Source organism: Vulpes lagopus, chromosome 11 (genome assembly GCF_018345385.1).
Source record: "Vulpes lagopus strain Blue_001 chromosome 11, ASM1834538v1, whole genome shotgun sequence".
Classification (NCBI taxonomy): domain Eukaryota; kingdom Metazoa; phylum Chordata; class Mammalia; order Carnivora; family Canidae; genus Vulpes; species Vulpes lagopus.
In genome coordinates, this window is record NC_054834.1 from 101,623,227 (window position 1) to 101,650,305 (window position 27,079).

The 27,079-nt window shown below is 39.4% G+C and overlaps 1 protein-coding gene across 27 annotated transcripts in view; it reads right to left on the reverse strand.

The window, feature by feature from the left end:
- LOC121501618 (titin-like) overlaps positions 1–27,079 on the reverse strand; it is a 281,158-nt gene that overhangs the window by 68,103 nt on the left and 185,976 nt on the right. For all 27 annotated transcript variants that reach the window (XM_041773882.1, XM_041773881.1, XM_041773880.1 and 24 more), the window contains 47 exons: positions 26,544–26,691; positions 26,214–26,391; positions 25,789–25,910; positions 25,407–25,694; positions 24,998–25,294; positions 24,651–24,837; positions 24,174–24,289; positions 23,778–24,077; positions 23,284–23,583; positions 23,089–23,194; positions 22,796–22,992; positions 22,407–22,712; positions 22,034–22,312; positions 21,160–21,459; positions 20,739–21,041; positions 20,263–20,625; positions 19,646–19,948; positions 19,210–19,509; positions 18,469–18,765; positions 18,080–18,364; positions 17,700–17,993; positions 16,173–16,472; positions 15,749–16,057; positions 15,464–15,654; positions 14,647–15,076; positions 13,182–13,490; positions 12,908–13,056; positions 12,785–12,817; positions 12,571–12,700; positions 11,973–12,272; positions 11,563–11,880; positions 10,323–10,619; positions 9,915–10,214; positions 9,512–9,826; positions 9,280–9,428; positions 8,807–8,957; positions 8,436–8,717; positions 6,790–7,092; positions 5,994–6,296; positions 5,612–5,893; positions 5,217–5,516; positions 4,823–5,125; positions 4,420–4,728; positions 4,023–4,304; positions 3,603–3,902; positions 3,223–3,516; positions 152–3,118 (listed from right to left, as the gene is read on the reverse strand). In XM_041773882.1, coding sequence (XP_041629816.1) covers positions 152–3,118; positions 3,223–3,516; positions 3,603–3,902; positions 4,023–4,304; positions 4,420–4,728; positions 4,823–5,125; positions 5,217–5,516; positions 5,612–5,893; positions 5,994–6,296; positions 6,790–7,092; positions 8,436–8,717; positions 8,807–8,957; positions 9,280–9,428; positions 9,512–9,826; positions 9,915–10,214; positions 10,323–10,619; positions 11,563–11,880; positions 11,973–12,272; positions 12,571–12,700; positions 12,785–12,817; positions 12,908–13,056; positions 13,182–13,490; positions 14,647–15,076; positions 15,464–15,654; positions 15,749–16,057; positions 16,173–16,472; positions 17,700–17,993; positions 18,080–18,364; positions 18,469–18,765; positions 19,210–19,509; positions 19,646–19,948; positions 20,263–20,625; positions 20,739–21,041; positions 21,160–21,459; positions 22,034–22,312; positions 22,407–22,712; positions 22,796–22,992; positions 23,089–23,194; positions 23,284–23,583; positions 23,778–24,077; positions 24,174–24,289; positions 24,651–24,837; positions 24,998–25,294; positions 25,407–25,694; positions 25,789–25,910; positions 26,214–26,391; positions 26,544–26,691 — 14,875 coding nt within the window. The remainder of the gene's footprint in view (positions 1–151; positions 3,119–3,222; positions 3,517–3,602; positions 3,903–4,022; positions 4,305–4,419; positions 4,729–4,822; positions 5,126–5,216; positions 5,517–5,611; positions 5,894–5,993; positions 6,297–6,789; positions 7,093–8,435; positions 8,718–8,806; positions 8,958–9,279; positions 9,429–9,511; positions 9,827–9,914; positions 10,215–10,322; positions 10,620–11,562; positions 11,881–11,972; positions 12,273–12,570; positions 12,701–12,784; positions 12,818–12,907; positions 13,057–13,181; positions 13,491–14,646; positions 15,077–15,463; positions 15,655–15,748; positions 16,058–16,172; positions 16,473–17,699; positions 17,994–18,079; positions 18,365–18,468; positions 18,766–19,209; positions 19,510–19,645; positions 19,949–20,262; positions 20,626–20,738; positions 21,042–21,159; positions 21,460–22,033; positions 22,313–22,406; positions 22,713–22,795; positions 22,993–23,088; positions 23,195–23,283; positions 23,584–23,777; positions 24,078–24,173; positions 24,290–24,650; positions 24,838–24,997; positions 25,295–25,406; positions 25,695–25,788; positions 25,911–26,213; positions 26,392–26,543; positions 26,692–27,079) is intronic.

Consider the following 27,079-nt stretch of genomic DNA (forward strand, 5'->3'; position numbering starts at 1 on the left):
TGTACATCTTAGGTGATTTGGTAAAAGATCTATGTAGAAAAATATCGGCTAAGGTAAAGTTTCAATGTCATGGATTTAACTTATTTATCTAATACCTCTGTTCTTGAGATTAAGATTTGGCGTGATATCAGAAAAAGCAAGGATATCATACCTATGGGGTCTTTTGCCACCACTGGCCTTGAGGGCAAGCTTGGTTCTCCGATTCCAATTTCATTTTCTGCCTTGACACGGAACTGATATTCATGTCCTGGGAGCAGGTTCTGTACTTTGAGACGTCTCTCAGGGATCGCACTCTTGTTAACAGGGACCCATCGTGTTGAATGCTTTTCCTTTTTCTCCAAAAAGTATCCTGTGATGGATTTTCCACCATCATATTCAGGTGGATTCCAAACCACAGTCATCTCTTCTTTGCTTACTTTGGTGACTTCTGGGGGATCCGGGCGACCAGGTCTGTCATATTTGGTTTTTGCAATGACCGGTTTACTTTCTGTTGGAGGCCCTGTGCCTATTTTATTTTCTGCACGGACTCTGAAAATATATTCATTTCCTTCTATGAGACGTGTTACTGTAGTACCAGGAGTTAAGACATTAGCAGAATAGGTGGACCAAACCATTCTCTTACTCTCACATTTCTCTAGAATATAATTTTGGATTTCACAGCCACCATCATCCTCTGGTGGATCCCAGCGAATAGTACACCGATCACTGGACACATCTGTAATTTTCAGATTTCTTACAGGACCAGGCTTATCTAAAACATTGACAGTGGCATAGGCCACAAAACTGCCAGCCGTGTTAGTTGCTGTAATCACGTATTTACCACCATCGCTTCGCTTTGCTTTAGTAAGAGAGAATTTGGATGAATCAGCGCTGGTATCAATCTTGACCCTTGGTGATCTTGTTAAGTCTGTCGCGTCTTTGTCTTTGGTCCATAAAACTTCTGGGAATGGTTTGCCTCTAACACCTGCCTCAAGTCTAATGGTGTCCCCTGCTTTGACTGTTAGCACACCGCTTAACTTCAGATCAAGTACTGGTTTCTGTAGGTCTTCCTTCACAACAACTTCCTCTGTCTTCACCCAGTCACTTTCCCCACCTTCATTCTTTGTTTGCACTCTGAACTCATAAATCTGGTTTTCAACACATTTGTCAACCAGGTAATGGGTTTCTTTAATGCTTCCTTTATGCACTCTTTCCCAGTCATCAGAGCCCTTCAGCCTCCTCTCAACATGATAGGACAGATTTGGGCTACCACCATCATAATCGGGCCGTCGCCACTTGAGATAGACAAACGTCTTTCCTTTATCCGCGATGTGAAGGTTTTCAGGCTCACCTGGCCTATCAATAGGGTTAATGGCCAGAATTGGAGTTTTGGTTTCAATGGTCGGTCCAACACCGACTTTATTCTCTGCACAAACTCGGAAATAGTATTCATTGTTGGCTAAGAGGTTGGCCTTAATTAATCGCTTAGTGGCATCTGAGGCAACAATTGACCAGCCTTTCTGGTTTGGTTTGCGATATTCCACTATGAAATTTGTTATTTCTGAGCCACCATTATCTAGTGGGTTTTCCCAAGAAATTGTGCAGTTCTCTTTGGTAACATTGCTAACCCTTAAGTTCTGGCAAGGCCCAGGTCTGTCAAGAACATTAACAATGGTGAAACCTTGGGCATGCCCACTGGTATTCTTAGCTGAGATAATATATTTGCCATGATCAGCTCTAACAGCTTCTTTAATTTGTAACTCAACACGAGGTAGGTCTTGAATTATGTCAACCCGCTTTTCTCGGACCAATACTTTGCCTTCCTTGGACCAAGTTATGTCTGGATCAGGTCTGCCTCTGACTCGAGCAAGAATGCGGATAGTTTGGCCCACCCTAACGGTAATAAGATCACGACAAGTAACATCAAGTTCTACTTCTGGAGGATGAAGGATGTCTTTTGCAATCACAGATTCTGCTAGTTCTCTTGGCTCTCCCTCCCCCACAATATTAGCTGCCTTTATACGGAATCTGTACTCATTTCCTTCAATTAGTCCAGGTACCCTAAAGGCACACTGCCTAATGAGTTCATCTTTATTAATCCTATTCCACTGTGTGGTACCAGGTTTCTGACATTCCACTACGTAGCCTAGAATGGGGCTGCCACCATCACTGAGAGGCTTTGTCCACACCAAGTCAGCTGTTTCTTTGGTCTTGTCTTTCAGTTTAGGATTAATAGGTGGTCCGGGTGGTTTGATGGGCCGGCAAGCTTTTATTGGGTCAGAACTTGGGGATGGATTGCTCAGTCCTGCAAGATTTTCAGCAAAAACCCTAAATTCATATGTGTTTCCCTCATACAGTCCAGTCACTCTAAACTTCAGGTCAGCAATAGGTGTTTTGTTGACTCTCACCCATTTGCCAGTTATTTCTCGACGCTCCACATAGTAACCAGTTATTGGACTGCCACCATCAGATTTTGGCAGAGTCCAAGACACCGTTGCAGCGTTTTCAGTAATGTCAGTAACCACCGGCTTCCCAGGAGGAGATGGAGGACTGAACTTATGTTTAGCAACAGTAGGCGTGGAGTCAAGGGGAGGACCAACACCCATCTTATTCTCTGCTCTGACTCGGAAAATATATTCGCAGCCTTTTTGCAGATGTGGAATTTTCAGCTTTGTCTTACTGCTTCCTGATGAAACAACACCCCATGTGTCTTTCCTTGTGTCTTGTTTCTCAACAATATAATTTATCACAGGGCTTCCTCCGTCATCCTTAGGTGGCTGCCACGAGATAGTCATGTACTCAGGGGTAACATCCAGAATATTAATAGGGCCTGTTGGTGGACCAGGAACATCAAGAACAGTAAGATGTACCGCTACTGTTTTGCTGCCAGCTGCATTGGAAACTGTGATTTGATATTCCCCAGTATCTCTCCGTAAGCAGTTCTTAATGGTAAGCACTGATGAGAAGCTGTCCGTTTCAACTGTGTAGTGTTCATCTGTTTTAATCTCAGTGCCATCAGTTGTCCACTTTGCAGTGGGAACGGGTACACCTCTTATGATGGCAGGGAACCTGACAGTAGTTCCAGCTTTTACCACGAGGCCTTCAATCAATTTCACATCCAGCTCCACAGACGGAGGCACTGGGAAATGAACATGAGATAAAATTAGATTTTTGATTTTCCACAATCTGAACATTCCCAACATGACTTTCAAAAAGAAATAAAAACACCCGTCCAAAAGTTACCTAGCTTTTCTTGGCATTCTATTGGGATAGTTGTGTCAGGGAGACCAAGACCCACAATATTTTCAGCTTTTACACGGAATCTATAGGTCTTTCCTTGTTGCAGGCCAGTAACAACACACTCTAAGTTTGTCACAGTCTTGAACTTAATCCAGTCTTCGGTGCCCTCTTCTTGGTATTCCACCAAATAGCCAGTGATCGGGGAGCCACCGTCACGATCAGGCTTATTCCAAACAAGGGAGACTTCAGTCTTGTCGACATCTACATGGTGTAAGTCTTTGGGTGGCCCTGGGGGATCTTTTCAAAAGAAGAAGTTATGATAAATGAATAATATTCTCAAAGACTGTCAGAGAAAACTTTTGTATCCAGAGAAAGCAACTTACGTAGAGGATCCAGAGCCTTGATGGGTTTGGGTGTTTCAACAAAAGGACCACGTCCGTACTGGTTTTCAGCAGCTACTCGGAAGAGATATTGATTGCCTTCATTAAGGTGTTTAGCTAAGTGACTCTTTTTCTTCGAAGTAGCTGAAAGAGGTGACCACTGGGCACTGGCAACATCTCTCCTCTCAACCACATAATTTGTAATAACAGAACCACCGTCATCTAGTGGTTCCTTCCAAGTAAGGTAACAAGAATCTTTCCTAATTTCACTGACTTCCAGATCTCTAGGTGGCCCCGGCTTATCTGAAAGTGTTAAATAATGAAGTTATAATAAGTCATTTAATCCAGGTAACAGCTCAAAATGTATCAAAACTTATGTATTTCATGTAATAACATATTAAAAATAAGTATGAAAGTTTGTACCTAACACGAGTACTTTCACTGAGACAGTTTTCGAGCCAGCTGGATTCTCCACAGTTAAAGAATAAGTTCCACCATCTTCATGGGCAGCATTACGAATTTCAAGCTTGCTACCAACCGGAGTAACATCAATTCTTGCTTTAGTTGGAGCCTCTCTGTCTCCTTTTTTCCAAGTTACTTTTGGGAATGGCACGCCTTTGATGACAGCACTAAGTCTTAGAGTGTCACCAACCCTTATGTGTTGTTCTCTTGCCATGTTGGCATCAAGAATCAACTCAGGGGGTTCTAGAATAAAGCAAATGGTGCTTTCAGATTTGATTTGTTAATGTATTTTACAATGTAGCTTACACAATGAGACACGTATCTTTTTCGCTATTACAGCTGAGAAGATTTTACTCACCAAGTCTGTCTTTTACGAGCACTGGCTCGGGAACATAAGCTGGGTCCGATTCACCCGCTTCGTTGACTGCCATTACTCTGAACTTATAGGTCTGACCATCCCGAAGGCCAGTGACTTTATATTTAGTTTCAGGACATGACTCGGGAGTGTGATTGGCTCTCTTCCACTCTTCATCTCCAACTTTCTGGTACTCAACAATATAACCCAGAATCTTGCTCCCACCATCATGACGTGGTGGCTGCCAAGTTAGATCAACTGAATTACATGTTGTATCAATTGCTTCAGGATTGACGGGTGGACTTGGTTTAGCTATGTAATAAAAGAAGAAACAAAAAGGAGTTAGAATATAGCCGAAAATAAAATTGGATAATGTGAAAACTGAATGAATGCTTTAATATTATACCAATTGGATCTTTAGCAAAGACTGGCTTGGATGGAGGGCTGGGATCTCCAATACCGATTTCATTTTCTGCAGAAACCCGGAATTCATATTGACACCCTTCTAGAAGATCAGGAACCCTGAACTTAGTGTATGGATGGATGGGCTCTTTGGTAACTCTAGCCCATCGTTTAGACATAGTTTCCCTCTTTTCCAGGATGTAGTTTGTGATGGGCTTTCCTCCATCATTTGGTTTGTTCCAGGTTACTAATGCAGAGTCTTTGGTAACTTCGGTAACAATTGGCTGGTCAGGTGCATCAGGAACCCCTATAACAAACATTAGCAGAGTGTGTTAGAAATGTAATTTCCTATGAACGAGCTTAAACACTGAATCACTAAAAAGAAATGTAATGCATACTGAAACGATCTCTCGCTTTCATTGAATCAGACACCAGAGGATCACTTATTCCATACAGATTTTCAGCATGGATCCGGAAAATATAATCCTTTCCTTCAAGAAGTTTAGAAACTTTGCATGTTGTTTTAGCACTTGCAGATGTCACAGGCATCCAAATGTCTTTGCCCACCTCCTTCTTCTCAATAATGTAATTGGTAATTTCACTGCCTCCATCATCTAAAGGTGGCTTCCAAGAGATAACCATGTAATCTTTGGTCACTTCATCAAAAATAACCGGTCCTACTGGTGGTCCAGGACGGTCTGCAGAAAAAAGAAATATCACAGCCCAAGATGTTATTTCCACTTCTGCTTTGGAAAGAACGGAGTATCTATTCTTTTTGCTCAATGATACTTACCAACAACATTGACTTGACAGAAACCTTTCCTAGAGCCTGTAGTGTTCTCCACAACCACACAGTATTTGCCAGAATCTGAACGTTTGGCCTTGATCTTCTCCAGGGCAAGTGTCGTTGGAGTGGTCTTTATGTGAGTGCGATCATCTTCTAGCACGTCAGCTTCATCTTTGAACCAAGAAACTTTTGGTTTTGGTTTGCCTGAGTAACGGCCAGTGAGGGCAAAAGCTTCACCAACCCGAATCGTGATTTTGTCTCTGAAGTCGAGGTCAAGCGTTGGAGGAGCTAAAATTTTAATTATAAAGGCAAGTCAGTTTTACTCATGTCTTATGGTAAATCTATAAGCGTACAAGTTTTCAAAGTATGAATTGCATCAGCCACATACCCAGGTCATCCTTGCAAGTGATTGGCTTGGTACAAAACGATGGTTTGCCTTGTCCAACAATATTCACGGCGCTGACACGGTACTCATAGGTATCACCTTCTTTCAAGCCTTTAACAGTGTATTTCCTGCTAAGCAAGTTGTCCTTTGTAACTTTGTGGAATTTCTCAGTTCCAATGAGACGGCTTTCTAGGACATAGTTAATAATTTCTGATCCACCATCATATTTAGGAGGGTTCCAAGTCAAAGTAACGGAATCTTTAGTAACTTCTTTGACTTCCAGGTCTTCAGGACGCTCTGGTACAGCTGCAAGTTAAATACAGAATTACAATGAAAAAAGTATCATGTTAAAAAAGTAGTACATGATAATAAATAGTGAATGATACTTTTTGAGGATTGCACTTAAACATTAAATTATTTGCTTTGATAAGTAGCAGAAGGCTCTCATCATAGAACTTAGTCTAATTTCTGATAGATGAGCAAATAGAGGTTCGTTGAGGCCAAATAATTTAAGTTCTCCAGAGTTGTTAGTTTTAGAGTTAGGAAAATATGTCATATTTATGCCATTGAGTGGGGAAATTAAAAATGTGTAGTATATATGGAAGGATTTGAAAAATCCTATATTCCCATAATGTCTTTCACAATCACATTCAAATACTACCAACATCAGGTATCGAGCATTTGTCTACTGAATGCTTGTCAAAGGAATGAAACATTTGGCATCTATGTACCTATTTTGTCACCATACTCTTTTATTAAATGAGTGATTAAGGATGAAATTGTTTCAACTTGCACTTACTTATTGGATCTCTGATTACGAGTGCAGTTGGTGTCTCAGTAAATGGGCCTATGCCAACACTATTTTCTGCTGCAATTCGGAAAAAGTAGGCTTTCCCTTGAATGAGACCCTGGACAGTAGCATTTTGCCGGGTAACTGTATATGTCACAGGGGTCCATGCTCTGCGGTCAGATTCGCGCTTTTCAATGACATAATTGGTGATTGGAGAGCCTCCGTCATCTTCTGGAGAAAACCAGGTCAGTTTGCAGGAGTCATTGGTTAGGTTGTGAGCCTGGAATGGTATTCCAACAGGACCTGGCACATCTGAAAATAAGAGGAAACAATTTCTAGTTGTTTGTTTTCAATGAATAACAGGGCTCAATATTTGTTACCCTCTGTTTTTAAAAATGAGACAAAAATATAAGATTTTGTGTCTATTTTTTTCTCCCCATCATCATCTATATTCAACCATGTTTTTAAATGAAGTATGTTTATAATAATTACTGTTTGCCACTGCTTTAGTAGAAGCTAAAGGAGCAGTAATGTGTGTATGTATACATAATGTGTATATTTATATATTTATGTATATAGGTGTTTTTTTTTTTGTAATTTGTAAATCAGATAGGAGGAGGCTGCTGGAAGGAGAATGAACAGGAGGAGACAGGACAAGGGGTGATGGGTGGCATGGCTACTTTTTGTGTCTAGTTTACTCTTCAGAAGGGACAGGGGGAGAGAGTTTTTCTGGGTGACTAGCGAATCAATAAGCAGCACAGGAGTTCACAAATCTCAGAGGGAACTTTGGGAGGGTTAGCATTTAACCTTGAAAGTGTACCAATTCTTAAGTTAAAACAAAGTGTGTTTAGGAGCTTGAAAGTAACCTAAAAGCTTGTGGGACTGTTGGCTCAATGAGATCTTTTTCCTCATGCCATTTTCATTTTAATGAAAACATAACAAATTTACATAACATTAGTTATGTTCAATAGAGAACCAGTTATTTTCACATAACAACTCCTTGTTTGGAGTATGGTTGGGCTTAGAGATGTGCTGAGAGAAAAATCTGAGTGGGCTGGCTTTACTTTTTGAGCAAATCACTGGAATAGAGCAGCCATCAAGAGGCATGAAAAAGCCTTGCAGAGTCTACCTCTGTATTCAGTGACTAGAAATGCAATATTGATAACTGAATGTGACGATTTCAATTAGAATACTGAAACCCTTCACAGAGATTTTTGCCTTATTATGAAAATTAGCAAATAAGAATTGATCAACCTTAGCAAATGATTAGGTATTCACGTACATTTGCAGGAGAGTTTCTTTTTAAGAAAACTATATAAAACATAGTAAGTGCTTATGGTGGCATGTTATATAAAAGGCAATATAAAAACTTGTTATATAAAACTGTTTTTATATAGCATAAAAACATGACTTTTTAATGTCATATAAAAAGGCAACATAAAAAAACTCTATAGGAGTACAACAATATAAAATATGTACAGGACAAAAAACCCAGGAGGAAATATTTTTAAATGCAAATAGTGGTCAGTGGGATTGCGGGTGATTTTTCTTATTTTCCAAAATATTTGTAATAGTTTTATTATAACATGGCTTTGCTTGTAGAGAAGTAAAATTGTTATTTTTAAAAGCTGCATGGACAAATTAAAGGTATTTACCTAATACATCAACGATAATTGTCTTCTTTCTTTCTCCTCCTGCATTCTTGGCGAGAAGAGAATAGACACCTTGGTGGCCCCTCTGGCAATTCTTGATGACCATGGAGGAGCTAATGGCTGTGGTCTCAATGGTAGCTTCCTGAGGTAAAGCTCTCTCATTCATGTTCCAGGTGACAGTTGGAGGAGGTTTTCCGGACACATAGGCGATGATTCGGATCACCCCTCCAGCATGGACCACAATTCTGTCTCTGACACTGGCATCTAGCTGAAGGTCAGGTGACACTGGAACACAATAGAAAATTACAGATGTGATTTTCACGTCCAATCCAAAACACAAATGTTGATAAAATAATAGAAATGTAAATAATTACCAATTCTGTCCTTCATTTCAATGACATCTGTCACTTCTCCAGGTTCTCCAATGCCAGCAATGTTGACTGCTCTAACTCTGAATTTGTAGAAAGCTCCTTCTTTTAACCCTGTCACAACAAGCTTTGTTCCTCTCACTTCTTTATCTTTACCCTAGAGAAGGATCACATGCATTCAGTTCTTTGTAGCTTCTTATTTTAATGGCTTTTTGAAGTATAACCAACAGCATATTTAACTACTTCGGGAAAATTGTTGCCAATTTAAGTTTTGGGGATCAGATATTACAGGGAAACCCTGAATGAAATGTCTTGCCAGGAACTGTATTTTACTAATGATAATATAACTTTGGATTAAATTTCTGTTTTTTTTCTCATTTCTTAATAAAAAATACAAATAGAAATTAATGGGATTCAGAATAACTGCTACACTTTTAGTTTATTCATAATATATTTCCAGAATGCCAAGTGTTAGTCACCTGTTCCCATTCTTCTTTTCCTTCTTCTTTATATTCAACAATGTATCCAGTTACTTTGGATCCACCATCTTTCAGTGGCGGAGACCACTCTAAATCCACAGATGATTTAGTCCAGTCCGTGACTTTGGGAATTGGAGGACCAGGAGGGGCTGGAAAGAACCAGTATATATTAGTATTCTTGACTTCTCCATGGCATTTTGGGGGGCGGGGAAGAAATGGTCTCAAGGCTTACCAATTGGATCTCTAGCAGTCACTGGGTCTGATGGCAGACTTGCTGGACCCACACCAGCAGCGTTGATTGCATACACACGGAATTGATAATCAGAGCCTTCAATAAGACCAGTCACCTTATAAGAATTACCCAAAGTCATGGCTTTGATAGGATCTCGGTTAACTCTCTTCCATCTCTTTGAAGTGGTGTCTTTCATTTCTAGCCAGTATCCTGTCACAGGAGAGCCTCCATCATATTCTGGCTCTTCCCAGTTGACAGTCATGGAGTTGCGAGTCACACTGCTAACTGTGGGTTTATCTGGTGGTCCAGGGACAGCTATGAAAAAGAAATCATGTTGATTTATAAGAAATTATGAAAAACAACAGATAAGAGTGATTTTATACATAAAACACGCCCTACTTACAGAAGAGGTTTCTTGCTGTTTCAGGTTCACTGTCAAGAGGCTCCCCAACACCAAATTTATTCTGGGCCATGATTCGGAATACATATTCATGGCCTTCTAGCAATTTGGGAATTGTGTACGTGCACTCTTTAGGTTCACTGGAGACATGCACCCATGTCTTCCTGTTAGCTTCTCTCTTCTCAATTACATAGTTTGTAATCTTAGACCCACCATCATCTAGAGGTGGAAGCCAAGATAATGTCATTTGATCTGCTGAAATATTTTCAAACTTTATTGGTCCCACTGGAGGGCCAGGACGACCTAAAATGGTTTAAGAAAGGGAAAAAAGTTAGAAGGATGATTTTAAAGCCAAATAGTATATTTAGGAACAGAGAGACATGTAGTTTTAGAAAGCCATGCTCTGTTTACCGAGGACATTCAGTCTCATCTCCTTCGATGCCGTTCCCAGATTATTCACAGCTGTGATGGTATATAAGCCAGTGTCACTCCTGCGAGACTGTGGAATAACTAACGTGCAGGTATCATCCACTACCAGTTTGTTGACGTGGGTGTCATAGACAACAGGTTCTTTCTTATCAGGCTTCCTTGGAGGCGCTTTAAACCAGGTGAGTGTCGGGAATGGCATACCCTTAATTTTGGCCACAATGTTAACATCTGTTCCTTCTCCAACCTCCATGAATTCTTTTAGCTCAATTGAAGGTGGGCCTAGATTATTTTAAAAAAAATGGTGGTCACTAGGGACAGAAAGTAGAATTTACAGCACCTACAAAGCTATTTGCATCTCCTATAGGCAGGCTGTGTAGCCCAATATGAAGAATGGATTTGACTTCAACTGATTTATACCAGCTTGGAGAGCAGGTACATGTAGTCATCATGCTTTAGTGGACCTACACGTGGCTATGTATCAGCTATTGCCTCTCTCTCACCTGGTGTTACTATGCGTGTAGATCCTGAAAAGGGGGCAGAGAGAAGTGGAGATTATAGTAGCTTAGGCTTAGGAATTCTTTCATGATAGTCCCTTTAATATGTATGCATATTCCCTTAAATATGCAGAGTTATGAGAGGACTTACTATTTTTATTCTGAGAGGGACTCTCTTTTTTAAGAAATATAACTGCTAGTAGAGGCAAAGCAATTTTCCATTTTCCATGAATCTAGTAGAAGAATATGCAAAGAGGGTAGTGACTACAACCCCCTCCAGATTTTAGAAGAACGATCCAAACACACACACAGCAGTAGGGATGGTAACAATCACGGAGGAAGAATTATTACCATATTTGCCTATTCATGGTTTATCTATTAAGATGGATGTATCTTTTCCTTAAATAGAGAAAAGGAAACTTGATTGTGAAGATAAATGGGTCTCAGCAGTTGCTGAGCAAATAACTGCTTACTCTCTTCCCCTTTTGAGGATCATACAGAAAATTACAGTAAGGAAACTCCAAACAGCATCTCTTCCAAATAAGGGAAAGGTCACATGTAAGGAAATGTGTTAATTCTGCAGAAGTTGAAGGAATGAGTGGTTAATATGCTCAACTCACAGTAGCCTCCTGACATACAGATATTTCTCTTTTTATTTTGGGCTAATATTAAATTTGTACGAAGGCATTCATAAAGGGGACCATCTCTGTTAATATGTTGGTACTTACACGTCTGGTCTTTGACAGTCACGGGGCCAACAGTGGCTGAAGGTTTGCTGACTCCTGCAGCATTGACAGCCTTGACCCTGAATTCGTATTGTCCACCCTCGATGAGGTCTTCAACAGTAAATTCCAGTTCTTCTACATCACGCTTGTTGCACTGTTTCCATGCTTCTTTCTTTGTCCCAGTTGGGTCCCATGCAAGGCACTCAACAATATAGTGGGTGACAGGGGAGCCCCCATCATTCTTTGGGGGTTTCCATGATAGGTGTACTGTGTTCTTTGTTATGAGACCGATCTTGAGTTTAATAGGGGGGTCAGGAGGATCTTTAAAATTAGGAAAGGAAGTATTAGGTATTGTTTAAAATGATATAGTTCAAATTTGAGAAACTATTTTAATCTCAGATGAAGACACTTACATATTGGATCTCTGGCCGTGGTCCTCTGAATGGTTTCTACGGGTGGACCAATACCAAAACGGTTTTCTGCACGCACCCGGAAGAAATATTGCTGTTCAGAGATGAGATCAGGAACCACAAATGAGGTGCTTCCACAATTTGGATTGACTTTAGTCCAGGCTTTTCCATCAATAGTCTTTTTCTCTATAACATAGCCCTTGATCCTGTCTCCTCCATCATCATCTGGCATCTTCCATGTGAGTCTGCAACTACCCCTTGTGATGTCACTGACTTTCAGATCTTTGGGCGGCCCTGGTACATCTGTTGGATGCAAATCACAATATAAGGAATGTCACTTTGTTTAAAGTAATTGGTTCTTATTCTATGGTCACTTTCATTTTATTTTATTTTATTTTTTTAAGATTTGTTTATTTATTTGTGATAGACAGAGAGAGAGAGGCAGAGACACAGGAGGAGGGAGAAGCAGGCTCCATGCCGGGAGTCCCACCGTGGGACTTGATCCCGGGACTCCAGGATCACGCCCTGGACCAAAGGTAGGCGCCAAACCGCTGAGCCACTCAGGGATCCCCTCTATGGTCACTTTTAAAGTCTTTCTTACCCATGACTTTAACTCTACAATTCGCTGTCTTCTGTCCTGCTTTATTCTTGGCTGTGATGCTGTATTTGCCTGAATGAGATCGTTTGCATTCCGGAATAATAATGACCGATGAGTTTTCAGCAGTCTCCACCTATACAAAGAAAATAGTAGTCATACATCAGATGAAATAAAAGCAGTACTGCAGTCCACTATATCTAAATCGCTTTCTTCTTACCTGTGCATCCTCGGGTACATCATGAACTCCATCCTGTTAGAAAAGAAGATAGTTGCATTGTAAATATACCTTAGAGTGATTCAGTGGGAGACACAGAAAATTAAATATATATATTTTTTTTACCTTCACTGCCTTCTTTGCCTTTCCATCAAATTCCCAAGATGATTTTGGTGTTGGGCGTCCCTTGATGACAGCAGGAATCCTAATTTGGGAGCCAGCTTGACAAACCAGAGAGTCTTGTGCTCCAATGTCAATAAAAACTTCTGGTGGCTCTGTAATACCATGAATAACATAACAGGATTTAGCTTACCTTTTTCAAAAAAGTAATTGACGTATCTTCAGCAAGTTACTTACATAATCAGATCAAATGAACACAAATGCAATGAAGGACTACTACCTTGAATATCAGTGGCAAGAATCTCTCCAGTTGTATCACTTGGTTCAGATTCACCAGCTTCATTGACAGCTTTCACTCTGAATCTGTACTTCCTGAGTTCTTTCAGGTTTGGCACCACACATTCACAGGTAGTCAGTAGTTTGTCTGGCTCATTTACTTTTTTCCAGTCAGTACTACCTTCTTCTTGCATTTCTACAATGTATCCTTTGATTGGACTGCCACCATCTTTGGTTGGAGGTTTCCATGCCAGTGAGATGCTGGACTTTGTTTTATCTTTGACCTCTGGGCAAGAGGGTGGCCCAGGTGGATCTAATAAGAAAAAAAAAGATTATCAAATTGTGAAGCCAGTGGAATGCTAGATTTAATCTATAAATACTAAAATAGGGACTCCAAAATAACAAATTACCTTCTAGAGAAGAGAATATAAGAAATAATCTCTTTTTATTTAGCATTAATGTGAAAAGAAAGCAAGCAACTAACTGGGATTAAAAAGACTACAAAATCTTTAGATCTGTATTCTGTTATACACAATTGGTGAAAAGCTAATTTTAAGATCCCTTTGAAGAGACTGCAAAATTTAATTTACTTTAAAATAAAAAAAAATCATTTCATCATTGGTTGGTAAACGTCTGAACACAAAATTATATGCCCTATAGGGATGAGGTTGATGTCTATAATAATTACATAACAATCTTCTACATTTCTGACAGTGCTTCACAATTATAGAAAGTCTTTTTAACCCTGGCTCTTCCTCTCTAGTGCGTAGCACAATTCCTTGTACATAGCACATGTTCAATACTAGCTTGCTGAATGAATGAATATTGCATTTTATATATATGCTCCATATAAAGAACTTAGATTATTTTAAATCTTCTTCTTAACAAATGGCTGAATTTTTTTTCTACAGAGAATCTCTATCAGATATATAGCAAATATAATTAATCATTAAGGCCCTGGTATTTTACTTTTTGAATTGATCTGCTAAATAGATCTTTCAGAAGGATTTTTTTTTCTTTTCTTTGACCTCATGGACTGTGCTTGAGAATCTTGTATCTTTGATCAATATATATTATTGAAAAGTTAACATTTTACTTTTTGTTGAACTCCAGCTACAGGGTCTGTTTAGAGATGGAGATAATTTCCATTGTGTCTAATGGGATAGGAGTTTATTTAAGGTATGGGAGCAGAGAGGAGCTTATAGTCCAGGGTCTTTATTATGAGTAATCATAGGTGATTACTCATAAATACTAGGCTTAAATCAACAACTTAAAAACTATATGCTTTTATGTATGTGTGTGTAGTGTATATATATGTATATGCACATAAATGTACTTCTGATACTTTAAGTATGGAATTTTTACTTTAATAAGTAATTTGGCATAGAAAAATACAAGAAATCTAAGAGCAGAATTATGCCTTTAGTGGTTTTGCTCTTTGTAAACTCCAGAAATGGGAGTGTACTTACAGATAGGATCTCCTGCAACAGCTGGATCTGATGGTTCACTGGGAGGGCCAACTCCCGCGGCATTTATTGCCATTGCTCTAAACTGGTATTTAACACCTTCAATCAAGCGAGGAACGTTAAATTCCACGCCTTTCAATCCCACTTTGGTTATCGGTGCTCGGCTAACACGTGACCAGTAGGCACCTCCCTCTTCTCTCTTCTCCAGCCAGTAGCCAGTAATTGGAGAACCGCCGTTGTCCAGAGGAGGAGTCCAGCTCACTAGCATCGACCCTTTTGTGCGCTCCAGAACTTTTGGTTTTCCTGGAGGTCCAGGAGGGCGGAAGGGATCTTGAATGACCACTTTATCTGATTTGCACTCATCACTGATTCCATATTTATTCACTGCCCTAACTCGGAACTCGTACTGACCATTGGGGATAAGTTTCCAGACCTAGAAATGAGATGAATAATGATTTCTTAAAAACAACACACTTAATGTTGATTTTACTATTTTAAAATTCAAGTTATTTTGGTAAGCAAGATTATGAAAATCTATAAAATCAAGTAAGTATATAGTTTGAAAATACATAGACTCAAATGTGAAGAAAGCATTTAAAAATATGTGTCTCTTGTACCTAGTAGTGGATCTCTCAAATAAAAGAGAATTGGCTTACCAAATAGTATTTACCGAGTGGCCTAACGTGCATGGTGCTAAAAATTACAATAAATCTTTTCATGTGCAGTTTTGAGTTTAATCATTAAATTCTAAGGTTTTGCCAGAAGGGTGTTAATTTAGGGTCATGTCTTTTTAATGGGTACAAGAAAATATTTAGTTTACCCCATATCTCTTCTCTACAGCAGTGTTGGTGACTTCCTCCCATTCACTTTTCTTCCTGCTTGCATCACGTTTGTCAATGATATAATGGGTGATTTCACTGCCACCATTGTCTAGAGGGGCATCCCATGTCAAGTAGCAGGATTCAGCTTTAATGTCAGTAACAGCAAGATTTCTTGGTGGTGATGGACGATCTGGAAAGGAACCAAGAGAGGAGAATGGGAATGAGAAGACAATTCTTAAATAGACCTTGGGCTTCATTTTGATCTGAGAAAACAGGTCCCTTACCATATACTTCCACATGAACGTTTCGGAACACTGAGCCCAGGCGATTGGAAGCAGTAACCGTGTAAGTGCCTTTGTCTTCCCGCACTGCTTTGGGAATGATAAGCTCCGTCTTTGCCTCACTCCGGGATACTTCTTCCTTAGTTATCTTAAGTGCATCGGTGGGCTTTTCGATCACAGTTTCATTCTTGGACCACTCAATCTTAGGCATTGGAAGGCCTGTCACATCTGCAGGGATGTTAACGGGCTCTCCCGCCTTAACTTTGATAGTATCTCCTCGAACAGACAGGCGCAACTTAATAGTTGGAGGCACTGCAATGAGAAGGGAAAGGAAGAGAAAAACAAAAAAACCATAAGGGATGTTTGCTCAACCTCTAAGATAAAGGCAGCACATCAAGTGCCCTAAAATCATGCTCAGATTGCACACCTTCATCATCTTGTATGACCACATTCAGAGGCAGGGATGGTTCACTTTCGCCAATTTCGTTGACAGCTTTGACACGGAATTCATACATTTGGTGCTCATCAAGATCTTCAACCAGAAAAGATGTGGTTGGGCAGAGTCGTTTGTTAACTCTTTCAAAGTCGGGTTTGTCATGACGCCGTTTTTCAATGATATAGCCTTGGATGGGGCTGCCACCGTTACTGCGGGGCTCTTTCCAGTCAAGGGTAATAGTGGACTTCGTCCTTTCTGTGTATGTGAGCCTCTCAGGAGACGTGGGAGGACCTTTAACCAGAGGCAAGTTGAAATGACAAGCATCAAGTTAAATATTCGCATAAGAAATAGTATTTCACTTTAAATTAATTATGTGAAAATCAGGTTTCTGTTTGGCATAGTAACCTTACATCCATCTTTAAAATCCTTCTAAAAATATATCAGTTACCAGAACTATAGGCATTCATAATAGGCAGACTTTTTCTTAGCAAGCTTTACAGCCTAAATTGTTGATTAAAAATAAATTGAAGGGCAATATGTTTTTGTTATCTTTAGCATTTTCTGTCTTTTACACATCTGTCACTGGGAAAGTTTCTAATCCTGATGAAGTGGAAGAGACAGTCTGTGGAGTTTTGCTTTGGATGACCAGCTGAGATCAAAGTGTTTCCATTATTAACAGACAGCAGATATGTCTACTGAACACGCTTTGAACCAAGTTGCCTCTAAGTGTGGGTTTAAAATGGAGTGGAAAGAGAATTTATGTAATGCCGCTGTAGTTTTGTGCCCCAAAGGACAAAACAAAGAATACATCTGAATGCTCAAACAACATCTAATTCTTTTCTATTGACTATTATTGCAACCAGAAGCAGAGCTTTGTGGTGGAAGCTCAGCAATCTTCTAATACCTCTGGTACAACTTGAGCTCCAGTGGACATTCTTGAGATGAGCTATCATGGTGAAGATAGAATTTTCTTTTTTTGGTTGGTAGGGAGGTGGTGGTGGAAGAGGAATAGCGCCTCTGTCTTTTGGTGAAATGGGTCATCCTCATAGATTTTTGCTTTCTTGGATGGGATGTTAGTATGCATTTATAAGGGTGTGCAGTTTGAGGGTTTCACATTTTTTCATTTTGCTTATGGAGATTTCCTTTGGTTGGATTTCTGTTCTTTTGAGAGCTAAAGGAAAACTGAGGCATTTATCATAAGGCTGTCATCTATTCTGTAATATTTTAAAAATAATGAACTCCCTTTAATTACTTAGGTATTAAATGAATTACTCCAGTGTATTCTATTGCAGAGAGATTCAGGTTTTTCAGTACACAAAACCATACATGGATTTGTGCAAAAATTACATTGAAATGATAGCAAATATGGTACTCTTATTAAAGTTGCTAGTTGTTATTTGTTTTACTTTTCTTATCACTCTCTAGCTATAGATCATTGGACTGTTGGGAGTTTGAAGCCATAAGGCTCAATAAATAAATGACAGAGCTAGAAGCAAACACAATGAAAGCTGCTTTTACCTAGTGGATCAACTGCAAGAATTGGTCCTATTTCAACAGGAGGGCCACAGCCAAACTTGTTCTTGGCAATCACCCGGAACATATACTCTTGTCCCTCAAGGAGACCTGTGATGTCACATTTAGATCGCTCGGTCTCTATTGGTTGTCTCCAGGTATGCATCTTCGCATCTTTTCTTTCAATAATGAATCCTGTGATTTCACTTCCTCCATCATCTGCTGGATCAGACCAGTTAAGCAAACACATCTTCCTATTTGTTACGACAGGTTTTAAGTCAAGAACTGGTCCAGGAACATCTGAGAAAAAAAAATAACATAAAAATCAATGCGATCAATTGTATCACTTCCAAAAACCCCATGAAAATCCATGTAACATTCCTTACCAAAGACTTCTACTCTGGCTGCTGCAAATTTGGACCCACAGCTGTTGGTAGCTGTAATCACATATCTTCCATGATCTTTTCTCAAGGCATTCTTGATAATGAGCTCAGATTTTGTTCCAACATTCTCTATTACAACACGGTCTTTATCCAGCTCCCCTTCTTCTATGGTCCATACTTTGGTAGGCACTGGACGACCAGTTACCACAGCTGGAATTCTAAGAGTCTTTCCAGCCATTATTTGTATTCCAGCCTTGACAGAAACATCCAGTTCCACAGTTGGAGGCTCTGTTATAAAGAGAACAGTAATACATTAAGCCCAAGAAAGGGGGCGGGAGAAATCCCATACTAGGAAAATATCCATAATCTTATTCATGTAACTTTTAAGTTACCTTGTGGTTCAGCCACAGTCACAGGTCCTGTCTCCCCTGGTGGTCCTTCACCTGCAGCATTGACAGCACTCACTCGGAGTTTATAATCGGCACCCTCTCGGATTTCTTTGACAGTGTACTGACGGACCTTGATCATCTTCTCCGTGCAGCGTGACCATTCATTTGTGCCAACCAGCTGCTTATCAACATAGTAGCCAACAATTTCCCCACCACCATTGAAAGCTGGGGGTTCCCATTCTAGATCAATAGTTGTAGAGCTTGTGTCAGTGACTCTTGGGACAGGTGGCCCAGGTGGAGCTAGAATAAATGTGGATACACAAATCAAAACTCGCTGAAGATTTTAAAATGCACAATACCTTACTCTATCCACCTTATTTCCAAAATGCATCACCTATAATATGGGTAAGTACTGTTTTATGAAACTTTCAAGTTATATATACTGATGTTTAAAATTTTTTATTGTAATCTTAATATGCATCTGTAGTCATTGTTAGTATTTTGCTTGATTTTTTGGGCAAGTTTAAGGTATACAACATGATGACTTGATACATATATTGCAAGATGATTACTACAATGTTAGTTTATACCTCCACCCTCTTGCACAATTACCATTTTTTTGGTAGCTATAACATTCAAGATCTACTCTCTTAACAACTTTCAAGCATACAACATAGTACTTAATTAAGTAATTTAATTATAGCACTGTGCTGTACCCTACTCTCTTTGTAAGAAATTACTTACAGATTGGATCACGTGCTGTTTTGGGATCTGAAGGAGGACTGAACTTTCCAGGTCCAGCTGCATTTTCGGCACATACTCTGAAGACATAGGTGAGTCCTTCTAATAGGCCTTCTACATTGGTCTTCAAAGAATTCAGAAGGCTTCTGTTGACACGAGACCAATGTGTGCTATTAACCTCCCGTTTTTCAAGCCAATAACCCAAGATGGGACTTCCATTATCTTTTGGTTCATTCCATTTCACTAGCATACTGTTGCTGGTAACATCTTCTACAATGGGCTTATCAGGTGCATCAGGTGGTTCTGATAAGAAAAAATGCATATTTGAATGAATTCTCCAGTGAATTTTGATATAAAAATTCAAGGTTATAAGCTATGATAATGTATATACCCATGCATACGATAAAAAGGCAAAATGTAGATGCTAAAAGAACCTTACCAAATGGATCTTTAGCTATAAGTGGCTTTGAAACACACGGTGGTCCAGGCCCAAACCTATTTTCAGCTCTTACTCGAAAGAGGTACTCTTTTCCTTCAATCAGTTTTGTCACTGAATATTTGCAGTGTCTAAGTGTTGCAGTGATAATAATCCACTCTGAGTCAGGTTTTGTCTTGTCTTTCTTTTCCAAAGTATAGTTTATAATTTCACTGCCACCATCATCGAGGGGTGGTTCCCATTTACAGAGGACGGAGTTCTTTCTAATATCTTCAAATACAAAGTTGATTGGTGGTCCTGGTGTATCTAATATTTTGAAAGACAGCAGTGATTAAAAATTTGCATAGAAATGGTTGCAATGGAAGATGTAAATGTTAGCATGCACCTTTAACATAAACTTCTGCTTTTCCTACATCTGTCTTTGTATCACATTAGCTAACAAATAATAAGTTTGGTTGATTTTGTTTAGATAGCTGGGAGGAAAAAATGGGACTGAGGAAACCTTGCTGAAGCTATTTCCTACTTCTCTCCCCTGGCCCGGCCCAAACCCCATTTTTATGTTTTACTAAAACTCTTCTATAGACTTTCTTCCATTGAGAAGTATAGTTTTACCTACTTACCTAGCACACTGACAGTACAGGGAGCTTTAGCAATACCATGGTCATTCTCAGCTTTGATCATAAACAGGCCATGGTCAGGTCGGATTGAATCTCGGACACGTAGCTGAGACTCTCCTTTTTTACTGTTGTCAATACTCAAACGTTCTGTCAGAGGCAGGACAAATGGTTCTTCTTCTTGAACTTCACCCCTCTTCCTCCTAACTGTGGGTGCTACTCGCTTCTTAATTTCTTCGGGTGTAATGACTTTTTCATCCTTTAGCCACGTAATAGTCGGGTAAGGTGACCCAGAGATGGTTGCATCAAGTGCAATTTCATCACCACGTTTCACTTCGAGACTTGTTCTCATAATGACCTTCGGGGCATCTGTAATGAATAAAAACAATAATTGTTTTCAATTCTGATCAAAACATCTGACAAAACATTATTCTCTTTTATTGTACATTGGGAAAACAGTAAGCCCATTAAACAAAACTCACCAATAGGATCTACAGCTTTGGTTGGAGGAGTGGCCCGAGAAGGTTCACTAATGCCAGCAGCATTTTCTGCTCGCACTCGGAATTGGTATTCCTTTCCCTCTTCAAGTCCTTTGGCTGTGTAGGTCAGGACTGGTACTAGGTGTTCATTGCACCTCTTCCATTTGTCTTCACCCTTAGCAATCTTTTCTATGATGTAACCCATTATTTTGCTTCCTCCATCGTACAAAGGTGGCTTCCATGTAATAGTCATTGCATTAGCTGTAGGATTATGAACCTCAACATCTACAGGTGGATCAGGGGGCTCTGGAGAATAAGAAAAAAAAAACCTGTTAATATGTAGCTGAATAATATAAACTCATCTTTTTAAAATAAAAAATTGCATAGTAATTCCCAGCTATATTATATCCATGCCCAAACTTACGCTTTGGATCTTGAGCAATGACTGGATTTTTCAGTTCAATATATTCGCCTCCACCGATCTTGTTGACAGCTTTAACACGGAAGAAGTATTCACCATTTGGTATGAGATCTTTTACAGTCCAAGACAGTTTGTTTTCACCAGACATGACTGGTATATATGTCCTCCTCCCAGCCTCTCTGCGTTCTAGGACATAATGAAGGATTGGGCTTCCACCATCATATTCTGGAGGTTCCCAGGTTAATTTACAAGAACTCTTGGTCACATCACTTGCTTTAATATCTTTGCATGGTCCAGGTAGGCCTATTAGAAATAAAATGATAATTTTTATTGTAAGATGAAAAGTCAGCATGTTATAGTACACTCTTTTTCTAAATGGGACCATCCACATCTTGGGTGGGATAATCTTTGATGTGCTGGAGTATCCCCCCTTTACACTGCAGGCCATTTAGCACCTTTGGCCCCCAGTTACTAATGGTCAGTAGGTTCCCCCTCCAGTCAAACTGCCCCCTCCTTAGATTCTGTATGGGACAGAGCAGAAAATGTTACTGATTCTGGTGAAAACACTGGGAAAAAAATGCCAATACAATTAATAAATGAATACTGGCAATTTAAGCATTCTTTGGGTATACTATATTTTTTATTTAGTACTTCATGTGCCAGTTATTACAACAGAAGTAAATTAGTTTAATCAGAATTTTACTAGCAATTTCACATCTGTAATTGCATCGTTTCTCATATGGAAAGAAATCATCTGGAAGGACACTTAGTTTACAAACGGTCAACTCACGAAGCCATTTATATTAACACTGCCAGGTGAACTAGTTTCCTCAACACGTGAAGAAGAATATCTGGTATTTCATCAAAGAATGATTACCTATGACTTTGACATTGATTGAGCCAGTTGCTGAGCCGAGCTTATTCTCCAGCGTAATGGTATAAATTCCAGCATCTGCATGGACACTCTTGGGAACTTCAAGGTGTGCGGAGATGTGATCATTCTTCATTGTTAATCTATCACTTGCTTTGACTTCTTTGCCATCTTTATGCCAACTAACAGTTGGAACTGGGACAGCTCGGAAGGGGACAGGAATGCTTAACTTTTCACCTTCAATAACAACAATGTCATGAGTCTCCATATCAATTGTTGGCTGGCCTGTAAGATATCCAAAAGAGGATAAAAGATATGTCAAAATAAAATGTGTAAGCAAGGTGTGTTTTAGTAATTATAAAAGAAACTGTGTTCTTACAGTCTGGGTCTTTGGCAACCACATTTTCGGAGATTTCAGATGGCTCACTGACACCCACAGCGTTGACAGCTCTTACTCTCAGGACGTACTCCTTGTCAGGAACAACGCCTTCTTCAACTTTGAATTTCAAGTCTTTTATTGGGCGAGAATTAACTCGCATCCATTTCTCAGTGCCTACTGGACACATTTCAACATGGTATCCTATAATAGGACTTCCACCATTTTTCTCTGGAGGCTTCCAGGCAATGGCAATGTGCTTTCTCCCAGCATCAGTCACATGCAAGTCAAGAGGAGGTGAAGGAGGACCTGAAAGAAGAGCGAAATATCCACATCCACGATCTCATCATCAAGCTCTAGACAATATCTTTTGTATAATCGATACTACTTACCTTTTGGATCTTCAATTGACAGGAGTTCTGTGGGTTCACTTGGGTGACCAACTCCAGCTTCATTTTCTGCCCGAACCTGAAATTGGACCTCTGTTCCTTCAATGACATCAGTTACTCTGAAGTTACAGTCAGGGCCTGCGGTCTTTCCAGCTTTCACCCAACGGGTACCTAACTTCTCTTTCTTCTCAATGATATATCTATTGAAGTACAGCATTTCATTAGGATTCATAGGGAAAACAAGGTTAAGAATTTTTAACTGAGTATAAATTATTCTTCATGAATTAAAATTTTACCTCTGTATTGGTCTTCCACCATCATTTTTAGGTGGTTCCCACTTCAGGTCAACATGTCTCTTGGTTACATCAACCACTGCCAGAGCGTAGGGTGGACCAGGGGTGGCTAGAAGCAGAATATTCAATGGTTAGAAAATCTAGAGGGAAAAGTGATAATCCACCAACAATGGTATTACAAAGATGAAGTTAGCATACTGAAGGTGTCTTTGGCCAGGACAGAGTCCTCAATTTCACAGTAGTCACTTTGTCCGATGGCATTTTCTGCAGCAACTCGGAACACATATAAAGAGCCCTCTGTCAGTGGAGTTACTGTGCACTTGGTGTCCTTGACAGTTGTGTCCACTGTTTGCCAGCCTTTTCGCCTCACGTCTCTCTTTTCCACAATGTAGTTGGTGATAGGGGACCCTCCATCTTTCTCAGGAACTGTCCACTTTAGGTCTGCTGTATTTTTTGTGATATTAATAACTTCAAGCCAGCGAGGTGGTGATGGAGGATCTAAAGGAGAAAAAGATAATTCGATTCTTTCTATTGTCCAATATTTAATCTTCACTGAATTCTCTCATAGTCACTAGGAAATCACATGGCAAGGATGAAATGATCTAGTAATGAGTTTTTCATATTTTCTCCTATTGTAGTTCTCAGATATGTTTCAAAGAATTTACACACCCTAAACATCAAGAGTAACTTACATAGTTTTTCCCTACAAAGCACAGGGTCGCTGGGTTCGCTGGGCTCACTTTCCCCAGCCTTGTTCACAGCTCTAACTCGGAAGGAGTATTCTTGCCCTTCCATGAGACCAGTAAGCAAATGCTGAGTGGTGGGAACACCTTCAGCCACTCGGACCCAGTCCTCTGTTCCGGTCTTTAGCATTTCAATGATATAAGAATCAATCTTTGCCCCTCCGTCATGTTCTGGCTTTGTCCAATTCAACATCAGTGATGTTTTGCCTACATCTTTCACAGTTGGTTTTCCAGGAGGCCATGGAGGATCTGCAAACCAATGAAATGAAACCATTTATTTAGGTTTGTCAAAAAAGGAATCAAGAGAAGCTTCAAAATAACCACAGAAAGATATGTAAATAATACCTATGGGATCCTTTATTAAGATTGGTTCAGTTGATCTACTTGGTTTTCCAGGTCCAGCGAGATTTTCAGCCAACACACGGAATCTGTATTTTTTCTTATTGGTGAGACCTTTCACTCTGAATTAGGGACGAAGTATGAATTAGATACCATGATAACAGAAACCTCTGTGTATTTTACATAGAAAGGACTAATTTATTTAAATTGTAAAAAAAAAAACTGATATTGAAATTTAACTGAAAATATTTCAACATAAATTTAGATTTGGTCAAGTGTACCAATGTAATTATAGTATCTATAATAATGGTCATTACCATAATATACTGAAACACCACTTCGTAACTTAAAGTCAATTATTTTATAGTAAAGAAACTAAGAGATGTGTCCTTGAGTGGAATTTGTATAATCAAAAGGAAAGGTAAAGAATGAAAAATAGTATATACTGCTATCTTAACATTTTGGTGGAGATATTGGACATACCTATATGTTGTATCCTTCACGGGCATCTTATTGCACCTGACCCATTTATCAGTGTCAGGATCTAATCTTTCCACCCAGTATCCAGTGATTGGGCTGCCGCCATCATCGTCTGGCTCACACCATGTGAGAGTAACTGCATCTTTAGTGATATCAGAAGGTTCTAGGCGAGTTGGAGGTCCAGGTGGATCTATAGGTAGTATGATGATTGATATAAATGTTAAATGTCCCATATATAGTTATGACACCCAAATTCAAGTTTGACAAAAGAATCCTTTATTTTTATTTTTTATTTTTTTACAAGAATCTTTTAAAGGAACTTTTTGGCCAACTATTAATGAGAAACTTACCAAACTGATATTTAGCTGTTATTGGAGAGGCCTGAACCGGTTCACCAACACCATACATGTTTTCTGCAGCGACTCTGAAGATGTATTCTTTATTGGGTGTTAATTTGGTTGCCTTATAGTTTGTATCCTTGACAGTTGATGAGAGCTTGTGCCACACTTCACTGTCAGTTGCCCGTCTCTCCACAACATAGTTTGTGATTTTAGATCCACCATCATCACGTGGTGGGTTCCATGTTAGAAGGCATGATTCATTGGTCACTTCTGTGACATCAAAAGCAGCTGGTGGTCCGGGTTTATCTGTGAATGACATTATACACTCAGGAAAAAAAAAAGCATTTTTAAATCATGTTCTATTTTAAAAAGTACCTGAAGTGAATTTGCCCATTTTTTAAATGCCAGCCTCTCTCACCTAAGACATTCACTTCGACCACAGCAGTGGCCCGACCACAGACATTTACGGCCTCGATGATGTATGTGCCAGTGTCGCTTCTCTTACTATCGAGGATGGTCACTGTGGATTTTTTAGGAACGTTTTCAATGGTGATTCTTTTGTCCTGCTTCAGAAGCATATCAGCCTTTGTCCAAGTTATTTTAGGTTCAGGTTTTCCAGTTACAGTGGCAGGAAGTTCGATCTTAGTTCCTGCTTTTACAGTGAGACCAGCAAGGAGCTTCACATCGAGGAAAATTTCTGGAGCCTCTAAAATTGGAAAAGATTATTTACGACATTAGCAGGTTCAAACAGAATTAAAGGTGGAGGCCTGTTTAAGGATACAAAAATCAAAAGTAAATACCCTGTGTATCCACAGCTTGGATTTCATCCGTGGGTTTGCTTGGTTTGCTAGCACCTTGCCGGTTCAAGGCCTTCACACGGTAGGCATACCATTGGCCTTCTTCAAGACCTGTCACTTCCATTCTATCAGAAAACAAAATAGAATATTTTACTATAATGCACATAACCTACTGTATTCATGATCTTTCTAAAGGTTATACCTACTCTTGATACAATGGTACTATTCCTTAAATTAATTCTGGATTGCTTCAGTATTGTAACTAATGAGAGCCTTCAAGAGGGGATATGTTCAACACTTTTTAAAACTGGATAGGCACACCACAGGAATTCTCAGTAAAAACAAAACAAATAGACTTTCTAAAAGAAAAACCCTCATTTTCTCAAGATGAAATATATACTCTTTGCCAAATAATTCTAAAAACTTACTTTGTGTCTGCAACTGGTTCTCCACAGGCAACCCATCGATCAGAACCACGTGGACATTTTTCAACTATATAGCCTTTGATGCGTGAACCACCATCATATTTAGGCGGATCCCATGTTAGGAAGATACTGTTGGCTGTTCGATCTCTCCATTTAACATTCTCTGGTGGGTCAGGTACGGCTATAAACATTTTAAAGATGGTCAGTCTTAGATAGGTCATCCATGAAATCTCCATATTGCCAACCTGTGCGTTTCCCCCATAACTTCAACCCCTGGACTAAAGAAAAAAACATCTAAGAGGCTGGATAAGAAAGCATCAAGAATGTACTCACTTGCAGGAGCTGACATATTTACAGGTTCATCAACATATGCAGGTTCTCCAGGACCACACTTGTTACAAGCACAGACTTTAAATAAATACTCTTTTCCTTGAACAAGATCAGGAACTGTGAATTCTAGGTCAGTCACCAAGTCTATAACCTGCGACAAAGAAATACAATTACTTGTTTCCCAAAAACCCTTTCTCCAAGTCAAACAGATTTTTACTGAGCAGGGATACACACAGAAATTGTTTTTGAATGATAAGGATTATTTATTTCATATTAGGGGGAAAGTTGCAGAATAAGACACAATATTTGAAATTTAATATATTAAGGTAAAGCTTTCATAGTCTATACACATTGAAAATGTGGCAAGTATTGATCTTTTCCACCAGATTTGTTTTTAGAAATATGATTTAAAGATTTTTTTTAACTTATTAGAGAGGGGGAGAGGAAAAAGCAGGCTCCCGGCTGAGCAGGGAGCCCAACACAGGGCTTGATCTCAGGACCCTGGATTATGACCTGAGCCAAAGACAGATGTTTAATCG